The sequence below is a fragment of the Dermacentor variabilis genome, chromosome 4, assembly GCF_050947875.1.
Source record: "Dermacentor variabilis isolate Ectoservices chromosome 4, ASM5094787v1, whole genome shotgun sequence".
Lineage (NCBI taxonomy): Eukaryota > Metazoa > Arthropoda > Arachnida > Ixodida > Ixodidae > Dermacentor > Dermacentor variabilis.
In genome coordinates, this window is record NC_134571.1 from 96272974 (window position 1) to 96290158 (window position 17185).

At 46.2% G+C, this 17185-nt stretch overlaps 2 protein-coding genes across 6 annotated transcripts in view; one reads left to right on the forward strand and one right to left on the reverse strand.

The window, feature by feature from the left end:
- LOC142579540 (flavin-containing monooxygenase 5-like) overlaps window positions 1–17185 on the reverse strand; it is a 135506-nt gene that overhangs the window by 19905 nt on the left and 98416 nt on the right. For 3 of the 5 annotated variants that reach the window (XM_075689871.1, XM_075689870.1, XM_075689872.1), the window contains one exon: window positions 2256–2598. In XM_075689871.1, the coding sequence (XP_075545986.1) occupies window positions 2256–2578 (323 nt within the window). In that variant the 5' untranslated portion in view covers window positions 2579–2598. Of the gene's footprint in view, window positions 1–2255; window positions 2599–3356; window positions 3494–6514; window positions 6924–17185 lie in introns of those variants that run through there. The other 2 variants (XM_075689869.1, XM_075689873.1) reach the window with 2 other exon arrangements.
- The window catches only part of LOC142579539 (flavin-containing monooxygenase 5-like), an 82776-nt gene continuing 79181 nt past the window's right edge, over window positions 13591–17185 (forward strand). The window contains exon 1 of the mRNA XM_075689867.1: window positions 13591–13826. Coding sequence (XP_075545982.1) covers window positions 13813–13826 — 14 coding nt within the window. The 5' untranslated portion in view covers window positions 13591–13812. The remainder of the gene's footprint in view (window positions 13827–17185) is intronic.

Here is a 17185-nt window from a genome sequence, read left to right on the forward strand (position 1 = left end):
TGAAAAAAAAAGGTGTCCTGACACACCGTCTCCAAAAGCAGTATGTGATGTGCGTTTGTCCCCCTAAACCATATCCACCCATACAATGCAGTCTGGGCTGTGATGAAGCAGGGGAATAAAATTCCGCGTTGGCGCCACCAAACGTATTGTCATTTTTCCCGCTGAAAGCGCTACGCCTCAAAGCGCCCATCGCCTTCCTGTCGCCTTGTCTTGGCTTGGCCAGACTCCTGCCACAGGCCTGCCGCCGTGTTACGGAGAAGCAGCCGCGCCAACGAGCGTCTACTACGAAAGTGAAGCGGGTCATTGCTCTTACTAGAGAGATTTCGCCAAGGTTACCGGTTGCCGTCTCCGCTCCCGCCGCGATAATCCGCCCTACTTCGCGTCTACTCGCCTATCGGCGATTTATGTACGTACATGTATCCGCCGTAGTGAAGGTGAGGATTAGCTGACACGCGCAAATGCTGGCGCGTAGCCATAATGGTATTGATAACTGTAAGGAGCGGCATTATACGCCTATTGTTTTGTATTTTCCCTTTACTATTTATGCTCAAGGTTTCTTCTTCGTCCTGATGAACCACTGAAAGCCACCATGCCACTCCCGTGTCACAAATTGCGAGCAGCTCCATATATTCGGCAGTGGCCTAAGTTTTGTTCCAGCTGCGCCAGGTATATGTCTACGTGCACTTAATATATACCTTGCCATTGTGCCCGAGAACACTGGTTTCTCACGTGTAACTCACATGCTGCACCCTGTGTAAGTTGCAACTGTAATGAAATACTCAGTATTGAGCGCGTGTGGCTGTCAACCATACGCGCTGAGCGCTGGTATTTAGACTGGAAACCCGTTAGCACGAATGCGAATACTTCGTTAATTTTGATACTTTCTATATAGTATTCTTCAAAAGATTTTTTTTTTATTTAGAACCTTTCGTTGGAATATCTTAAGTCTTTCAAATGGCCCTCATATGTTTAATGAGCGGCTATATGATGATAAACGGACTTCGTCGGAATGGAAATTTTACCTCGAAAATGGCTCACAACGCATGAAACCTTCACCTGAACAAAAGAGAGCTTTATTATTTGCTGCACTGATTATTCATAAAGACTGGTCGCAGTCTGCACACAGCGCGCGATGCACCCCGTACAGATCGGAGCGATCAGAACACGGCATCCTGTAGCCTAAGGAGACAACGATATGTCCAAAAAAAAGGAAACCACAAGAAGCGCCATTGAAGGACGCTTTGACATCAACATATATGCAGTATGAGGCATTTAAACAAGCATGCTTCTGACAATGCCAACATAAGAACCCGCTGTATATTGTGACATTACCCTCTCACGTTTGCATACCTTTCCTGCTTAACAGGCACCACGCGTCGCTGTCACGTCTGCGGCGGCCACACATGCACATCGCCTTGGAATATTTATTTTACGTTACAAAGTCGCCAGCTACGTCTCACAATCGACGTCGCTCATCAAAGCGTCAACAGGATGCAGCGCCTGTCGCGGTGAAGCAGCCTCCACCACAACGCACATAACGCGCTTAATGCCGGCTTCGTGAAGTCTCAAAACAAAGTTTATGCAAATGCGTCGGCCTGTGAAGAAGTATACGACGCTCGTTCAGCGACGGGGCCGCGCTTCTGCAAACACTTGAAGCGGATGGCGACAGATAACCGCGTGGGATAACCCAAGGTCGCTGGTGAGCGATTTAAAGGAAAGAACGGGAACAGAAGAAAAAATCTGTTGTCGGCCTTCTCTCAAAACGTGCCCTTTTGCTTGCACAGCTGCGAGTGCTAAATCGATACCGGAAAGAGGAGAAAAGAATAAAGACAACTAACCGGGTCGTATTTTGTCATTTCACGCAAAAGTTTCCGGCCGGTTGCAAACGGCTCCAAAAGTTCTCTGTGCGTGGGCTGCTCGGGACGTCTGAATTGTCGCGCAGTTTCGGCATGCAGCAAGTGAAACAGGACACGAGTGCGTTAATTACAGATATGCATCCATAGGCAGAAAAAGCGCGTTATGAGAGCTACAGAGGCACCCAAAGTGCATACGCAGGGACTCCCCCGTTCCTGCGAACAAGAAACCAAATTTTCGTCCGAGAAGGTAATCTCTCGCCCCATTTGTTCTTCGTCGACACGATACGATCCTATGGCGGCTGGTAAATATACCGTGAAAAAAAAAAAAAACGGGAATGCAACCACTCGAGAGAAAACCGGAAAGTGAATCGGGTAACGGAGCCAGTCGAGCTCGCTTACGTGAGGTATTCCAGCATGCCGGAGTGGTGCATGAAATTCGGGCTGTCTGCGTGCGGCGGGAAGTCGCTGTAGGCCGAGAACTCCTTGGAGCTGTTGAGCATCGTGTTGCGCGCCACGCTGCCGCACCCTTCCACGGGCTCGTCGGTGTAGCGCCACAGGCCGCCCACGCCGCCCGTGCGCTCCAGGCAGACGACGCGGAGCCCTTCTTCGAGGCACGACTTGACGGTGGGCAGGCCGCTGCTCCCGGCGCCGATCACCACCACGAGCGGCGGGAGGGACTCGCAGGGCCCGCTCGAAGCTTGCGCTTCCACGCTGGGTGCCATCTTGTCCGCGCCTCCCGCCACTGCGCGTAAGAGGAGAAGCCCTTACTTACGCAGAACGTGCACGCAGTGTTACGTTCTACGCCGTTTATAGCTCCACGGTCTTTCCGGTGGAAGCAACGATAACAAACGAGTCGAAGCTGCTCTCGTATGGCACGTCGACTATAAGGTTACGCAACCGTTCGTGAACCGCAACAATTAAAGCACCCCTCCGGAGCCGTTGTGGCTTCTTGTCGGCGTTTACGGGATGGCAGCACCCTTTGCACTAAGTGTGATTCCCGTTTATGAGCATTCGTATACCTTTGATCAGTTCCTTTCAAACGCGTGCTGCTGTATATAGCACACTGAAAGAGCTTGCGAAGCGCGCAAGAAGTTGGAATGCTTCACGCATACTTTGATCACGAACTGCCGAGCTAAAGAGATAAGAATTTGAGTCGTGTAATCTTGTCCAGATTTGTTAGGACATTTAGCCGAAAGTGTAGCGACGTCTAAGCACAGAAATAATCCTCAGGCTGTTAGCGACTCGAAAGCCGTACAATTTAGGGGTTTATCGCAACTTCATTCCCGCTATACATCACTGAATACTTCAGGTCCTCATTGACCCCGCCCATAGAAAAAACACCGCAAGTCTGCTCTGAACCACAATGAGTAAGGTATAGAAGCGGCGCTATAGGGGCATTCTGTTTGTGAACTAAAGTCGCATTGCTATTACAATTGCGCAACAATCACGCGCGGGTAACTTATACATTTATAGAAAACGTTGTGCAGTGAAGACCATTACCTTTCTGCAGGGCGAAACAGATGGCACTCACGCTCCAGCTGTGAACTTACGAGACGCTCGAAAGACCGCCCGACATCTCTAACCCTCAGAAGAGGCCCTGGGATAAGACGATTGCGCGGAAACAGGAGCCGCGATTCCCCAGCGCGCTTGCACTGCAAAGCAAGCGCTTATCGAATCGCATGCCCTGAACCCGTGTCCCCGCAGCCCACCGACGCCTTATCTCTTCCGCTTGCATCGTTTTTCTTTCTTTTTGTGCATTTGGACAAACTGCGAAAATATAAGATACGAGCTGATACGGTAACTGCGATATGGCATACTTGAAGTGAGCTTGTTCACTACAAGAGTCGGGCCTGGACAAAGGCTGCGGCAATTGAGCCTGTATACGAACCCCGTGGATACTGAGGAGTCATTAGCTGTACAGTGCCGTCTACTGTTAAACCAAACAGTCTAACGTGGAGCCTTCACTCTGCTGGCGCTACAGCCGAATGCACCGGCTTAAGTTATGTCAACAGAACAAACAGGTGTGCACAAAGTTGCCAGCGCCTCCAAGCAAGCGTCACCTGTTGTAAGGCCGTGCGGTTTACGTTTTCCAGAGACGAAGCAAAAAAAAAAAAAAAAATATGATAGCAGGTGTTCATGTGTCCTGTGTATCAGTGGACCGCAGTGTTATTTCCTGTTACCGCCCGCTATATATTGTGCGCTGTCATTATTTCGTGTTCTTCTACGCATTTTGTAACTGAGTGTTTAACTGTCCAGTTTATCAGTATGTGCTTGAATCTTACGATTTTGCATGATATTTACTTATGATGAAGGATCGCAGAGCGTTAATTGTTCTTCTCGTGCAGTAGTATGTGGACAACTAAAGACGCCGAAGCTTTCGCTTTTACGAGCAAGAGGGAACCAAGAAAGAAAATACAAGCTGCATTGGCAGTACGTAGACTTGCGCAGTGATCGCTGTTAAGCCTATTTATGGTAATGCAGTGAAGGGGGCGACTGGCGAGAGCGAGTTCTGTGGCACACGTCGTGGGTATCGAGCACCATCACGTTGCTTTGGCAATATAAATCTCCGGAAAGATTCTCTTCCGTCCTCTAAAGTATTCTATCCCTCGCATGTATAGGTTAGCGGTCGTGTTGTCCTCTTGCTCACCGCTGCCATCGTCGTGATCGCAATCGTCGTTAGTATAGGTCCGTAGATTTATTTGGTGATATTGAAAATGTTAGAAACTTTTGCCGCCGGCCTCTCCCACGTACGTTTTATTGTCAAATGCATTATTAGAATGACACGAGGAAGCAAGAAAATGAAAGCACGCGCGCGCTAGCACATGCATACGCACACTAGGGCAAAGAACAATTCATGTTTTCATTTGCTTGCTCGCTTATTAATGTTTTTGTTTGTATCACGATTTGTATCACGCATCACCATTTCTGTATATTATTTGCGCGAGTGTCGAGGCTTCCCTAGATTGGTTACTGATACTTATATATTTGTGGACCACCACTCTCTTAAACAGGTTGCCTTTTCTGCCTGAACACTTACGTGCAGACTCCACAAACTGTCTTATACTACATTGCTCATCGATTCAAGAGCGTCATTGCCATTCTACCGTCGTCTTTGTCATCGTTGTAGTTACAGCGTCGTTATCGTCGCGTCTTAGCCGTCGTTGTCGTACCAACTAGAAGCGTTTTCGGTGGCATTTAATTCTCAAAGAAAAGAAACAAGATCAAAAGAACTCAGAGGATCATCGTGTGGGTGTTGCGGTGCACAAAGCCATGGTCATTCTACACCCCCCAGGTCGCAAAGAAATAATGAATGTTCGCCACGTCAACAACTTCAGCGTACAGGACGACCTGTAAGCGGTTAGGTCTGCATGAGCTTCTATACAGGAGACACGAAGTGCTAGAGGCAATGACCGGTGACTATCGGATGCAAAACACAGATATTACCATTATCCCGCTCTAATTACAAGTGTAAATTATCGGTAGAAAGTTCGCTAGTTATGCGAGATGTAAATAACATAAGGTGAGCCGCTTTATTATTATTATTATTATTATTATTATTATTATTATTATTATTATTATTATTATTATATTTTCTTTACGCGACTGTCACGCATTGAAATCCATAACTGGTACCATTCTCGACGTGCTCACATTCAGGGGAACCATTTTCTTCCTGCATGGCAGCCGTGCCAGCCGAAACAATAACGGTATGTTTCTCGCTGATAACCACCGACCTGAGCACTTCCCATGCTGCATCTTGATCAGAATGTCGAAAGCTCGGGACGCTGGGACATGTGAATGGAAATCACGCAACTTTGTCACAATACGGAGGAATCAAGTTACTCTAAATCAGAAATTCGTATCTACGTTTCGCTAAACGGCTTTGTCATACTTTGTTGATCTCTCGAGCAAACGTCTATAACGGGTCATTGGTTACTGCTGCGACGATACGTTATCACACTAATCGCGCAAGATTAGGATGAAAAGTACGCCGTTACCAAGATCGGCGGAAACAAAGGTGGCTGGCTCTGACGTTGCCGCACGACCATCACGGCGGCGCAGTATTCGGCGATCCCCTTGTCCGATATCAATCGTCCCTCTATATAGCTCACCAATTAGCGTGCATGGGGGCGTCACATGCAAGCTAAACATATGCAGCAAAGTGTGCGATGGCTTTCCTCAGTGACGTCACATTGATCTTGCTGCATTCCTAACAGTAAGCTAAAAAGAAGTATGAATTATGCGGGCTTAACGCTCCAAAGAAACACACCGATTATGACGGACTTCGTATAGCGGGTGTCTCCGGATGAATTTCAACAACCTGAAGTTCTTTGACGTCACTTCAATCGAAGTACGCGAGCGTTTCCGCGTCCCGCCCCCATCTGAATGCAACCGACGCGGCCCGGATTCGAACCCGCGGCACCGTGCTCGGAAGCAAAGCGCATGAAGCCAATAGAGAGTTTTACATTACGGGGATGCAAGCGTTTGGGGCACCAAGCGCTAGGGGTCCCCAAACAATTCCATCCTCCTAATCTAGAACTCACTGATAAGCCACTGTGGCGGGTCCTCCCCCCAAAAACACTATGTTGTAGAATGTTCGGCAACAACTGCAGCATGTCGTCCAACTACTACTTTGAATGCGATTACAAATAACTCACCGGTTTCAGCTGACAAATGAGTTAGGCAAAGGCACGTGTCTCTAAAGGTTGCGCGGCAGGCAGCCTGCTCCGGTGCCGTGCCAAGCCCGCGACGTCGGTGTTGGGGCTGTTATTTCGAGGGAGCGATTTTTTTGTCCCCGAGGGCCTTGGAGGCTGCGACGAATACACTGCGTCGACGGGGACTCCGAGGCGGAGTGAGGCGCCTCGCAAGACAAGTGTGCGGTCCGAAGACGAGGGTTCCCATCGCGTCAACGTCGCCGAGGCTTTCTTTCGCTATGGCGCGCGAGGCTTGAAGTGCTTTCGTCATAGTGGCGCCATGCCGCTTGACAACGTAGGCAATTCGGCGCTGAGCAAACACGAGAGGTAGGGAGCGTCGCGCGGACACCTGCAGCTTGCACGCTTGTGCCAGACTGGCGGGGAAGGCGTGCTATTTGACTGAGCGTCCTACTTCCTTGGCACGCACCTGTAGCGCCATTCTATGCGTTCAGAGTCAGTTATTTTTATCACATAACTGGGTTTCGTTTTTCTTTTTAATCCATATTTCACTCTCCCGCACTATTTCTCTATCTATCTTTCTCTCTCTCTCACGTATGCATTAAACAGCTTCCTTTATATTTGAAGTTTTTTAATGCTTCTCGACTCCAAGCTTTTAGGATATCCTTCATCCGTTTTTCGCTAGCAAGCGAGAGCTCCGCCATGAATTTCGTTTATATGAGCTGCATGCTTGTTATGCATTCCTCGCGCAACCATACGTCCGAATTCTCTTCGTCTCCTTGCTTCTCGATAAGCTTTTTATTTAAACCTATACCTGCGAAGCCCCTCTCACGCGTTAAGGTTCTGTTCAGAGCGCAGTCGCAATTATTGCGTAGTATAGGCAAGTGCTCCAATGAACATTGTTTCTAGAGTTCCCGTTGGCACACACTTAAATCCATTTCTTAAAGAAGTTGCGCCAATGAAATAACCAACAAACGCATGAGGAAGCAGCGGACAAGCACAGTTCGTGGGCGTCCGAAGGCAAACATTCATAACGCACTTGTAATCTTCGGGTGGCGTCTGCTACAGTGCGTGTGTATTTTCTTCCTTTTCTTTTTTTGGCGAAAGCTTCGAACGACCCATTGAGCGAAAACGCCGGCGTCTGCGCTCTGTAGCAGCGAAACGGCTCGCAAAGTCCCATTGGCTGCGACACCACCATCGCGAGCAGCGCCTCGACGGAGCAGAGCGGGCGAATGGGAACACCTAGAGAGAGAGAGAGAGAGAGAGAGAGAAGGAGATTCTTGAATATAGGAAGGAAAGGTTGGGGTAAAGTGCAGCGCAGTAACTGTCTCTCAGCAGAGGACACCTCAACCGCGCTGCACAGGGGGTAGGGAATGAAAGTAGGGAGTGCTCTTTCTCTCCACCTAGTGGCGGCGTTAGCGCCAGATGTTGCGCGAGGGAAGAGGGCATCGCCGCGATGCCACGTCATCCTCGTTCTCGCTCTCGGAAGCAGGCGCGCAGTGCCCGAGCCAGCACCGCAAGCTGCTGCTGCTGCTTGTTGGCTCGGGCAGCAGGTACACTGCTGTCGCCTGCCGACCTTGGTTGCCGTTGCTGCTTCCTCGGTCTCTCGTCACGCAGTACGTCGGTGGCATGCCGTGTTGGCACCGCAGGCCGCTGGTGCTTGCTGGCTCGGGCAGCACGTACCGCTGTGATACATTACTCGCAGTGCAAAACTCGAAGGACCGCTCAACGGCGTTCCAACGGGAAATTAATGCTTTCGCATGCATAACTCATAAGAAGTGCTTAGGTGTCCACGGATATTTTTCTTTTATTCCGAACCTATTCTTTGTTTAAGGAAAGCCTAGAGACGTTACTCAAATTACGTGCACTACAAATCAACTATCTGCCCAGGCAGATTCGCAGGAAAAGCCAGAGCAATTCATTTACTAATGAAACCAACTGTATTAACATCCTAGTTACCAACTTTACAGCACATGTTTATATTTAAAAGTGGTGGGAAATCGTCATAGAAGTCTAATTCAGTGTTTGTATAACTTCAAATAGACACTTAGGCCTAAATCATCATCATCATCATCAGCAGCAGCAGCAGCAGCAGCAGCAGCAGCAGCAGCAGCAGCAGCAGCAGCCTATTTTCATGACCACTCCAGGACTAAGGCATCTCCCTGCGATCTCCAGACCGAAATTAATGGCGTTAAATTATTCGTTCAATTTGCCTGATTACGCCCGCGGAACTGCGAAGCGGGGTTCTCTGTCCTGTCCCTGTAAGAAGCGTGGAGTTCTTATTCGATCGTCATGCTTTTGCAGGGATCTTATTCCGATTGACATTGTGCGCAACACCCAATGTACGCATAGTAACTTTAGCAGCAGGGGTGAAACGAAACCCTTTATGACGCCAACCAAGCTTCATTTTATGCCGCTAAACTACGTCACAGGCGAGTTGCACTACCTGCGAGGCGCGCTTCAAGGTTATGCGTGCGTGGTCGGCTAAATTGAAGGAATAATTTGACGTAAGTTATTCCGGTCTACAATGGCCGTTATGAAATGCAGAATTACGAAACTGGACTTTTATGACGATTCTCTCTAAGATTTATAACAGGAACATGTGCCGTAAAGTTTATAAGAAAGCAATAAATGTAATTATTTTAATTATTTAGTGGATTGTTACGATATATATTTTTTTTTTTTTTGCAGATGATGTCCGCCTGGGGCCGATAAGTAAACTGTAGTGATGTGGTTCTAGTTGCTTTTGTGGGCTTCCTTTTTTTGTAAGTGTTCGACTAAAAGAAGAAAAAGCACTGTATATTTTCAACCCGCCGCTGTAGCGTCAACAGCTCGGCGCGAGCTTGTGGGTTGAATTACCGGCTGGTGATGGGCCGCATTTAGACAATACAGAATTTGACAGTACCCGTGCATTGTTACTTTTGTGCCCGCAAGAGAATCTCGAGAAGCCAAAATTAATCCGGCGCCCTCTACTACGACGTACATTATGTATAGTTTGCGCGTTTTATGGAGCACGAGGAGTGCGATGAGAGAGAGAGAGAGAGAGAGAGAGAGGAAATGAAGAAAGGCAGTAAGCTCAACTTGACATTATTCATCAAGGGGATGGGGGAGTGAAATAGTCATGAGTCTATGTCAGTCCTGCGCACTAAGCAAGGTGCAAAGTGCCTACAGACGGGCGTTCTAGTTTGCCACCTTCGCCTATATATACTGCAGTACAGTCGGTGTGGCTTTCTGGGCTGATGAGCTGTGAGGCCAGGCGCCCATGACCTTCGCTTTGGTAAAAAGGCCGATTGTCCAGTATACTCACAGCACACTTGAGAACCTGGAGCGGTTTGTCGAAGCGAGAACATTTCGTCCAGCAAATTACGTTCGTGCAAACCCTTTCGCAGGTTCCTAAATAATCTGCACTCATCCAACCAAGAAGTTCAAGGGAAAAGCCGAAGAACGCAACTGTCATGCCCTGCCATGAGTGACGTCACTTCTCGCGGCTCGCCGTCAGGAAGTATGAAGCGAGCAATATTAGGGCATGAAAAAGACGCTCGCTATCGGTTAAAAAGCTAATTAGTCGAATGAACATACTTTTTTGACTAATTACTAAACTGAGTCATTTTCAAATGTGTGGTTCTGTGGTAAAAGCAATCCGGAGTAAATCATTTGAACAACTTTTCCTATGTTTAGGTAATTTCAAACGGATTTCAAGGACACCCGGTATATTGAAAAGCTGGCCATTGCTTCGACTTTTTCTGTGTCCTGCTGTCAAAACTGTGAAATTAGATACACCGCGAATAGAACTGGGGATATCCCCTCTATGCCACTTTCCATTTTAACCAAGCCCCTCTTTGTTCCGACTACCGCTGCACGTTCTACAGTTTCGCTTAACAATAGGTAAACGAAATTCGTGCGATGATCTAGGTCGAGTGTAGTCGCCTCCATCGCCGCATTCTACCTCTATTTCTTCCCTTTCTCTTTTACGAGATAATTGCCTATCTCACTCATGCGCGCGCTCTCACGCCTTTGTGTCTTCAGATACGGCTTTCGAGAAAAGACCCCTTTGCCTCTTGCGAGTATCGCATGAAAGGCAAAGCAGGAACACCTCAACTTTTCGTTTCATTCATGAACCTCCCTTTCTCGCTCAGATCTCCGCGGAACTCATTAGCTTAATCTGGGCACAGAGAACTCAATGAGTGCCTTGCTGTGTCTGCATCGGATATCAGACGGACGGACGGAGGGACGGACGGATGTATGTATGTATGTATGTATGTATGTATGTATGTATGTATGTATGTATGTATGTATGTATGTATGTATGTATGTATGTATGTATGTATGTATGTATGTATGTATGTATGTATGTATGTATGTATGTATGTATGTATGTATGTATGTATGTATGTATGTATGTATGTATGTATGTATGTATGTATGTATGTATGTATGTATGTATGTATGTATGTATGTATGTATGTATGTATGTATGTATGTATGTATGTATGTATGTATGTTATGAGCGTCCCCTTTGGAATGAAGCGGTGGGTTGCGCCACTAAGCTCTTGCTATTAGTAAAACACGTTGGCGGGCTAGTTGGTTAAAATCCATGGTAGAGAGTATAATCGCGACTGGACGAGGACGTAGAAAGAAACAGATACACAGACACAGCGCTTCACTTTCAACTATAGATTTTATTTTCGCACGCATCGATAAATATATACCGCGCGAGCGGAAACAAAAAGTAACAGCAAAAAAAGAACATTGAGCGGTGCATTTCGTTGAACCGAACACATGTGCAAGGCAAGGGAAAAACATGTACTACAATGGTCACAAAGCTAAACCGAGGAATCGTATCTCCTTTTCCGATAGTGACACCGAAGGCTTGCTTACGCACTTTTGCTCAAATTTTGCAATCTCGTAGGCTTCTACAATCTCCCTCGTCATCCTGATATGAGTCTTGTACAGAATGGAAGCGCTTTCAAACATGGGGGTTTGCAGGAACAATTTCGGCAGTGAATACTCAAATGACCTGAGATTACCTTAGTGACGTTATATTGATGCTCTTTTAAAAAATCTCTCGTTGATGCATCTGTCGGTTTGACCAATATAAGTTCTTCCGCATGAAAGGGGGATGGCATAGACAACGTTATGAGTACAGGTTACAAATTGTTTGCGATGTTGGGTAGAATATGCGTGCCTTTTGTAATTCTCTGTGTTAACCTGTTTGCATAGCTTCTGTAGACGCTCAGGGGCAGAGAAAACCACGTCTACCCCCGATTTCGCCACTATTCTTCTGTGATTATGTGAAATGCAATGAATCTATGGTACCACAGCAACTTTTTTTGCTCTAGCATTGGCACTGCTTGCATTTGACGCGTTTTTGCACTTCTTGCTTAAGCCCTCTGCGACAGAAGTTAGCATACGCATCGGGTAACCAGAATCTGCCAGGCGCGCGGCCTGCTCTTTGAAACTGGCTTCAATGTTGTGGTCAGAATAACAAAAGGCACGCATGTTCTACCCAACATCGCAAACAATTTGTAACCTGTACTCATAACGTTGTCTATGCCATCCCCCTTTCATGCGGAAGAACGTATATTGGTCAAACCGACAGATGCATCAACGAGAGATTAAAAGAGCATCAATATAACGTCACTAAGGTAATCTCAGGTCATTTAAGTATTCACTGCCGAGATTGTTCCTGCAAACCGATGTTTGAAAGCGCTTCCATTCTGTACAAGGCTCATAGCAGGATGACGAGGGAGATTGTAGAAGCCTACGAGATTGCAAAATGTGAGCAAAAGTGCGTAAGCAAGCCTTCGGTGTCACTATCGGAAAAGGAGATACGATTCCTCGGTTTAGCTTTGTGACCATTGTAGTACATGTTTTTCCCTTGCCTTGCACATGTGTTCGGTTCAACGAAATGCACCACTCAATGTTCTTTTTTTTTTTTTTTTGCTGTTACGTTTGTTTCCGCTCGCACGGTATATATTTATCGATGCGTGCGAAAATAAAATCTATAGTTGAAAGTGAAGCGCTGTGTCTGTGTAACTGTTTCTTTCTACGTCCTCGTCCAGTCGCGCTTATACACTCTACCTTGCTATTATACTGTCTAATGTCCTACCTAAGTTAAAAAAAGAAAAAAAGCCCGATGAACTCCCACAACCACATTTTCTGGCCCCCTACTGCGAAGTTTGCTTTTTTGTCGTTTCCCTACTTTTCTTCCACCAATCTTCCAATTGCCTCTTACCCATGTATGGATGGATGAATGGATGGATGTTATGAGCGTCCCCTTTGGAACGGGGCGGTGGTGTTGCGCCACCAAGCTCTTGCTATTATACTGCCTAATGTCCTACCTAGGTTAACAATAAAAAGAAAGAAAAAAACCCTATGAACCCCCACAACCGAGCAATGCATCTACAGCGCCCTCTCTCGAGGATTTTCGCTTTACCCTTGCAGGAACCGTCTTCTCGTTCGAACATGCACAGGTACGGGTATTGCGATAGAATTAGCGTCCCAAATGATTGAATCCGCTGCTTAGTTATAAAAACTATTTTCGGTTGACCGCCAGAGAACGGTAAGAACTAAGAATTCTAGTAGAACCCATAGTATAGTATAGCATAGCGTAGCGTAGCATAGCATAGTGTAGCATCGCACAGCTTAGCATATAAGCAATGCAGACAACCTGGTCGCAGTAGCGGCTGGAGGTTTTCCTCATCTCGAGCTGTTTTCACCGTGATCGCCCGCGAACTGCGCAATTGTAAGCCTCGCCACAACGACGACCTTGTCTCTAATCGACGTGTCCCATTAATTCCACCCTGGGCCACCAGAAGCCCGTCAAGAAATGTCACGTCCACACGCATACGCACACACAAAGACATACGCGTCTCCGCGGAAAAATACTAGTACCACACTCTCATCGAGGTCGTCGCTGGAGTCGCTGGAGCGCGAAGCGTGGTACCCGTAAAGAACAGATTTTTTTTTTCTTACTTTGCGCGAAGCGCAGCTCCTGGCTTCATAGAAGAAGGCCAGCTTTCCGCAATTTTGTCGTGTTCGATAAACGAAGGGCCGTCCCATCGCTCAACCGAAGGTCGGGATGCATGCCTGAACGGGAGGGCGTTACGCTCTTTCCAGACAAAGCGGCATCCAGCGCCCACGGGGCACGCTTCACGTCGTCTTCGTCAATTTCCGCGGAGTCAGCGAACGCCGCGAGTACGTTCGGCGCGTGCACGCGGGGTGGCGGCGCCTAATTTGTCACCCAGCGACAGACGGCAGAGCCGCAGCTCCAAAAGAAGGACCGCCGTCAGAGACAGAGCAAGATGGCTGCCCAACAGTAAGTATCACTCACGTAATGAATATCGGTGTGCAGCGTGCCGGAAAACTGCCAGAGAGGGAGAGCGGGAATAAATATTTAAATGATGGCTCTAAAGTTTCACTTGCCCGAAAAAAAAAGAAAGGCTGAATATCAGGCGATCGGGGGTAATCGATGTTGTTTGCATGTTATGGAATGCATTTGCATCGCGCACATACTAGTGCAACTACTGCTGAAAGGCGGGTTAGTTATTATGAAACATGGGGCGCTGTAACGTAAAACTATTGCAATCTGTTTTATTCCAATCTTCTGACGCCAAATTTGCGTAACCGCCGACGCAACCACTGGGCGGTGACCCGCAGCATTGACTGAATAGCCCAATCAAACCCTCTCTTCGTTTGTAGGAGGTCACATTTGATTGCTTTAAATACGAATCACATTGCCTACCTTGGGCGGTTTTTCTTATCTAATCGCTGACAAGAGGCGAGGAGCATGCTCAAGTGGAGAGGGTATCGATGAGGCCGAGCCAGGGCAGTGAAAATATAGATAACTGGATGAGGAGGGTGGTGCCGGTGTGTGCGATTGGTCCGCTACCCCTTACTTTTCTTGCAGTGGCCGGTCGAAAATCGCAGCAGCATGCAACGGAAAGCTAAGAATGCTGCTAAAACGGATCCTCCGCAAAGAAGAGTTGGCAAACTGATACGTGCTTATACGTGCTTAAAGGGTTCGCTAACGTTATACTGCCACGCAAAAAGTTTGCTTTATTATACGCAAATAAATACATGCTCTACGGCGTGTGCGAGTAGACAGTGCCTGAGCGATCGGCGCAGCGCCATCTTCTATTTCTTTCGGAACAAGGCAGCGTCGGGCTAGTCAGAAAAAAAAAATTAACTTTTGTTGGGCATATTAATGCATCTTTAACGCGTACACGTCACTTCGACGCAGTCAGTTTTCACGGTCCTATGACGTCGTGTGACAGACAGGTGACGTCATAAGACCATGAAAACTTTTGCGCAATCCGAAAACTTTTGACCAATATCAGATGGCTGTTGACAAAAAAGTGTTGAATCAGAAATAATATTTTTTTTTTCTTTTGTTCGACCTAACCACGCATTATCAGTGTGCACATATCATATCTGATGGGGCGTTTTCGCGGTTTTCGTGATGTCGCGTGACGGACAGGTTAAGTGGGGTGGCCCGAAAATTTGAAACCAATCGTGAAGGGCTGATTGCAGAATTGGAACAGAAAGGTTTGGAATAGCTTTACGTTATAGCGCCCATGGTTTGCAGCGCTAAGAAATACGAAACACAAACACAAATCGCACAGGACAAGCGTCGAATCCAGCACAACTTACGTGCATTTTGTGTTTGTGCTTCGTACTGCTTAGCGCTGAAACCTTGTTTTATAATGCTTACTGCAGAATGATCGAAGTGTTTCCTTATCAAACTGGTAAAAAAAAAATAACGCTTCACACGTAACCTTACGTCCATGCCTCCCGAAGACAAAATGAGGAAAAAATGTATATTAAGCAATAAATCAATGTCGCCACCATAAATTGCGACGCTGGCCTTAACGTGGCTTTCTTTCTTTCGACAAAAGGTGTAAATTGATAACAACAAAATCGCTCTGCTGTTTTGAGCTAGGAGCTAAACTATTAGCCACAATGGTAACCGATGGAAGCACTTGGAGTACCTTATTATTCATGTCATACGAGACATATGCCGTCTGCTGCAGTCACAGCAGATCTTGCGCTGTTTTCATTGATTTGCACGCTTTCTGAATGTCAGTAGTGTCCACTGTTAAAGAGAACACAAAATTAGTACTTACTTTCTAATTACACTTAGATTAGGGCGTGAATGCATCCAGACAATTCTCAATACGTAAATGTCAGCTTTATGCCTCCTATCGGCCATTTTTTTTTTTCTCTCGACGAAGTAGAACCGTGTCAGTTATATTGGCTTTATTACCAGGTAGGCGTTCTGAGTAGATAGTACTGTACATAGCGATGTCTTTTAAAGTTGTTTCCTACGTTTTACAAAAACATGTACATGAGGGGTTGTTTCAAAACAGAAATGTTCACCTTTTTCTTTCTCTTTTTTTCTCTCTTTAAAAGCCGTTTTACAGCGCTAGATCGTGCTACGCGATCACGTTCTGTCAAGCGCCAAATGGAGGCATTTATTGACGCAGTTCCACAATGTTGTTGCTTATCGCACAAAAAATAACGACGCAAATCTCTAATATAGAGTCAAGTAGCTGCATGCTAGAGCGTGTGTCTTCTTTTTATTTTTTTGCTACAGTGACAAACACGTAGCAAAAGCTAGGCGAAACGTTCGACATTGCCACTGGGACTGAACGAGGGCTGAAAAGGCCCTCGATCTTCAACAGGTGCTATTCTCTGTGCTGGTTTCAAGTGTGTGTTCAAGTTCAAGTTTATTCATCAGCGATGTCAGTTTTACAAAGAATTGTATACAAAATTAGTACTACACAGGGAGCCCCAAAGTTAGAAACTTTATTCCAATCTTGCAAAGAAAGATGCAACAAAAGCTTCTGCAGCAAACAAGCAATGCAAGTTTACAACACAATAAAAGTAGGAGTAATATAACATGTAGTATTATAGCTAAGTCAATTATTATTACAATCACAAAAGTCAGTTGTTAGGATGAAGAGAGTTGTTGCATAAAATATTTCTTAACTTGATTCTTGAATATATGCTCTGTAGGTGATGATTTAATGGTATGTGGAATAATTCCAAAGTTTGATTTCGGCAAATGTGGTAGTGAACTTACCATAGTTTGGGCGCACTTTAGGTAAAAGACGATATCGAGTTCAGAGTATCTAGTAATGTTAGTATTTACAAGAGTTTCAATGACAAAGCCATCTATATGTGCAATAACACTAAATAACTTTTATATCACGATTGTTAGCTTAAACTGAAAGAGCTGATGAATACGATGAATGTTTAAACTCCAATAAAGTGGCGTTGCATTGGATAGGAAATGGCTGAAAGTCATGAGACGAAGCGCCTGATTCTGCAGGCATTGAACTTGGCTGAAGTGTGCGAAGTATGTGTTATCTATACTCCTCCTAACCAAGTACACTGAGATTTTCAGCGTTTCTTTTCTATAGTATAAAAAAAGAGAAACTGAATACTTAACATTCATCTTTATTGCTGTACATGTGTGTTACGTTGTTCTCAGGAAGTTATAGTTGTTTACAGTTTTGCCCGACCTCAGGCCAGTACGACCTGTTATGTACTTGTCCGTGACAGTCTGCGGCTCGAACTATAGCAAAGCTGAGAAAAGCTGATCACCCCAGCTTTTAAGTGAAGTATGCCAATGAGGGCGCCTCCAATAAAAAATGAGTGAAATCTTCACATTTT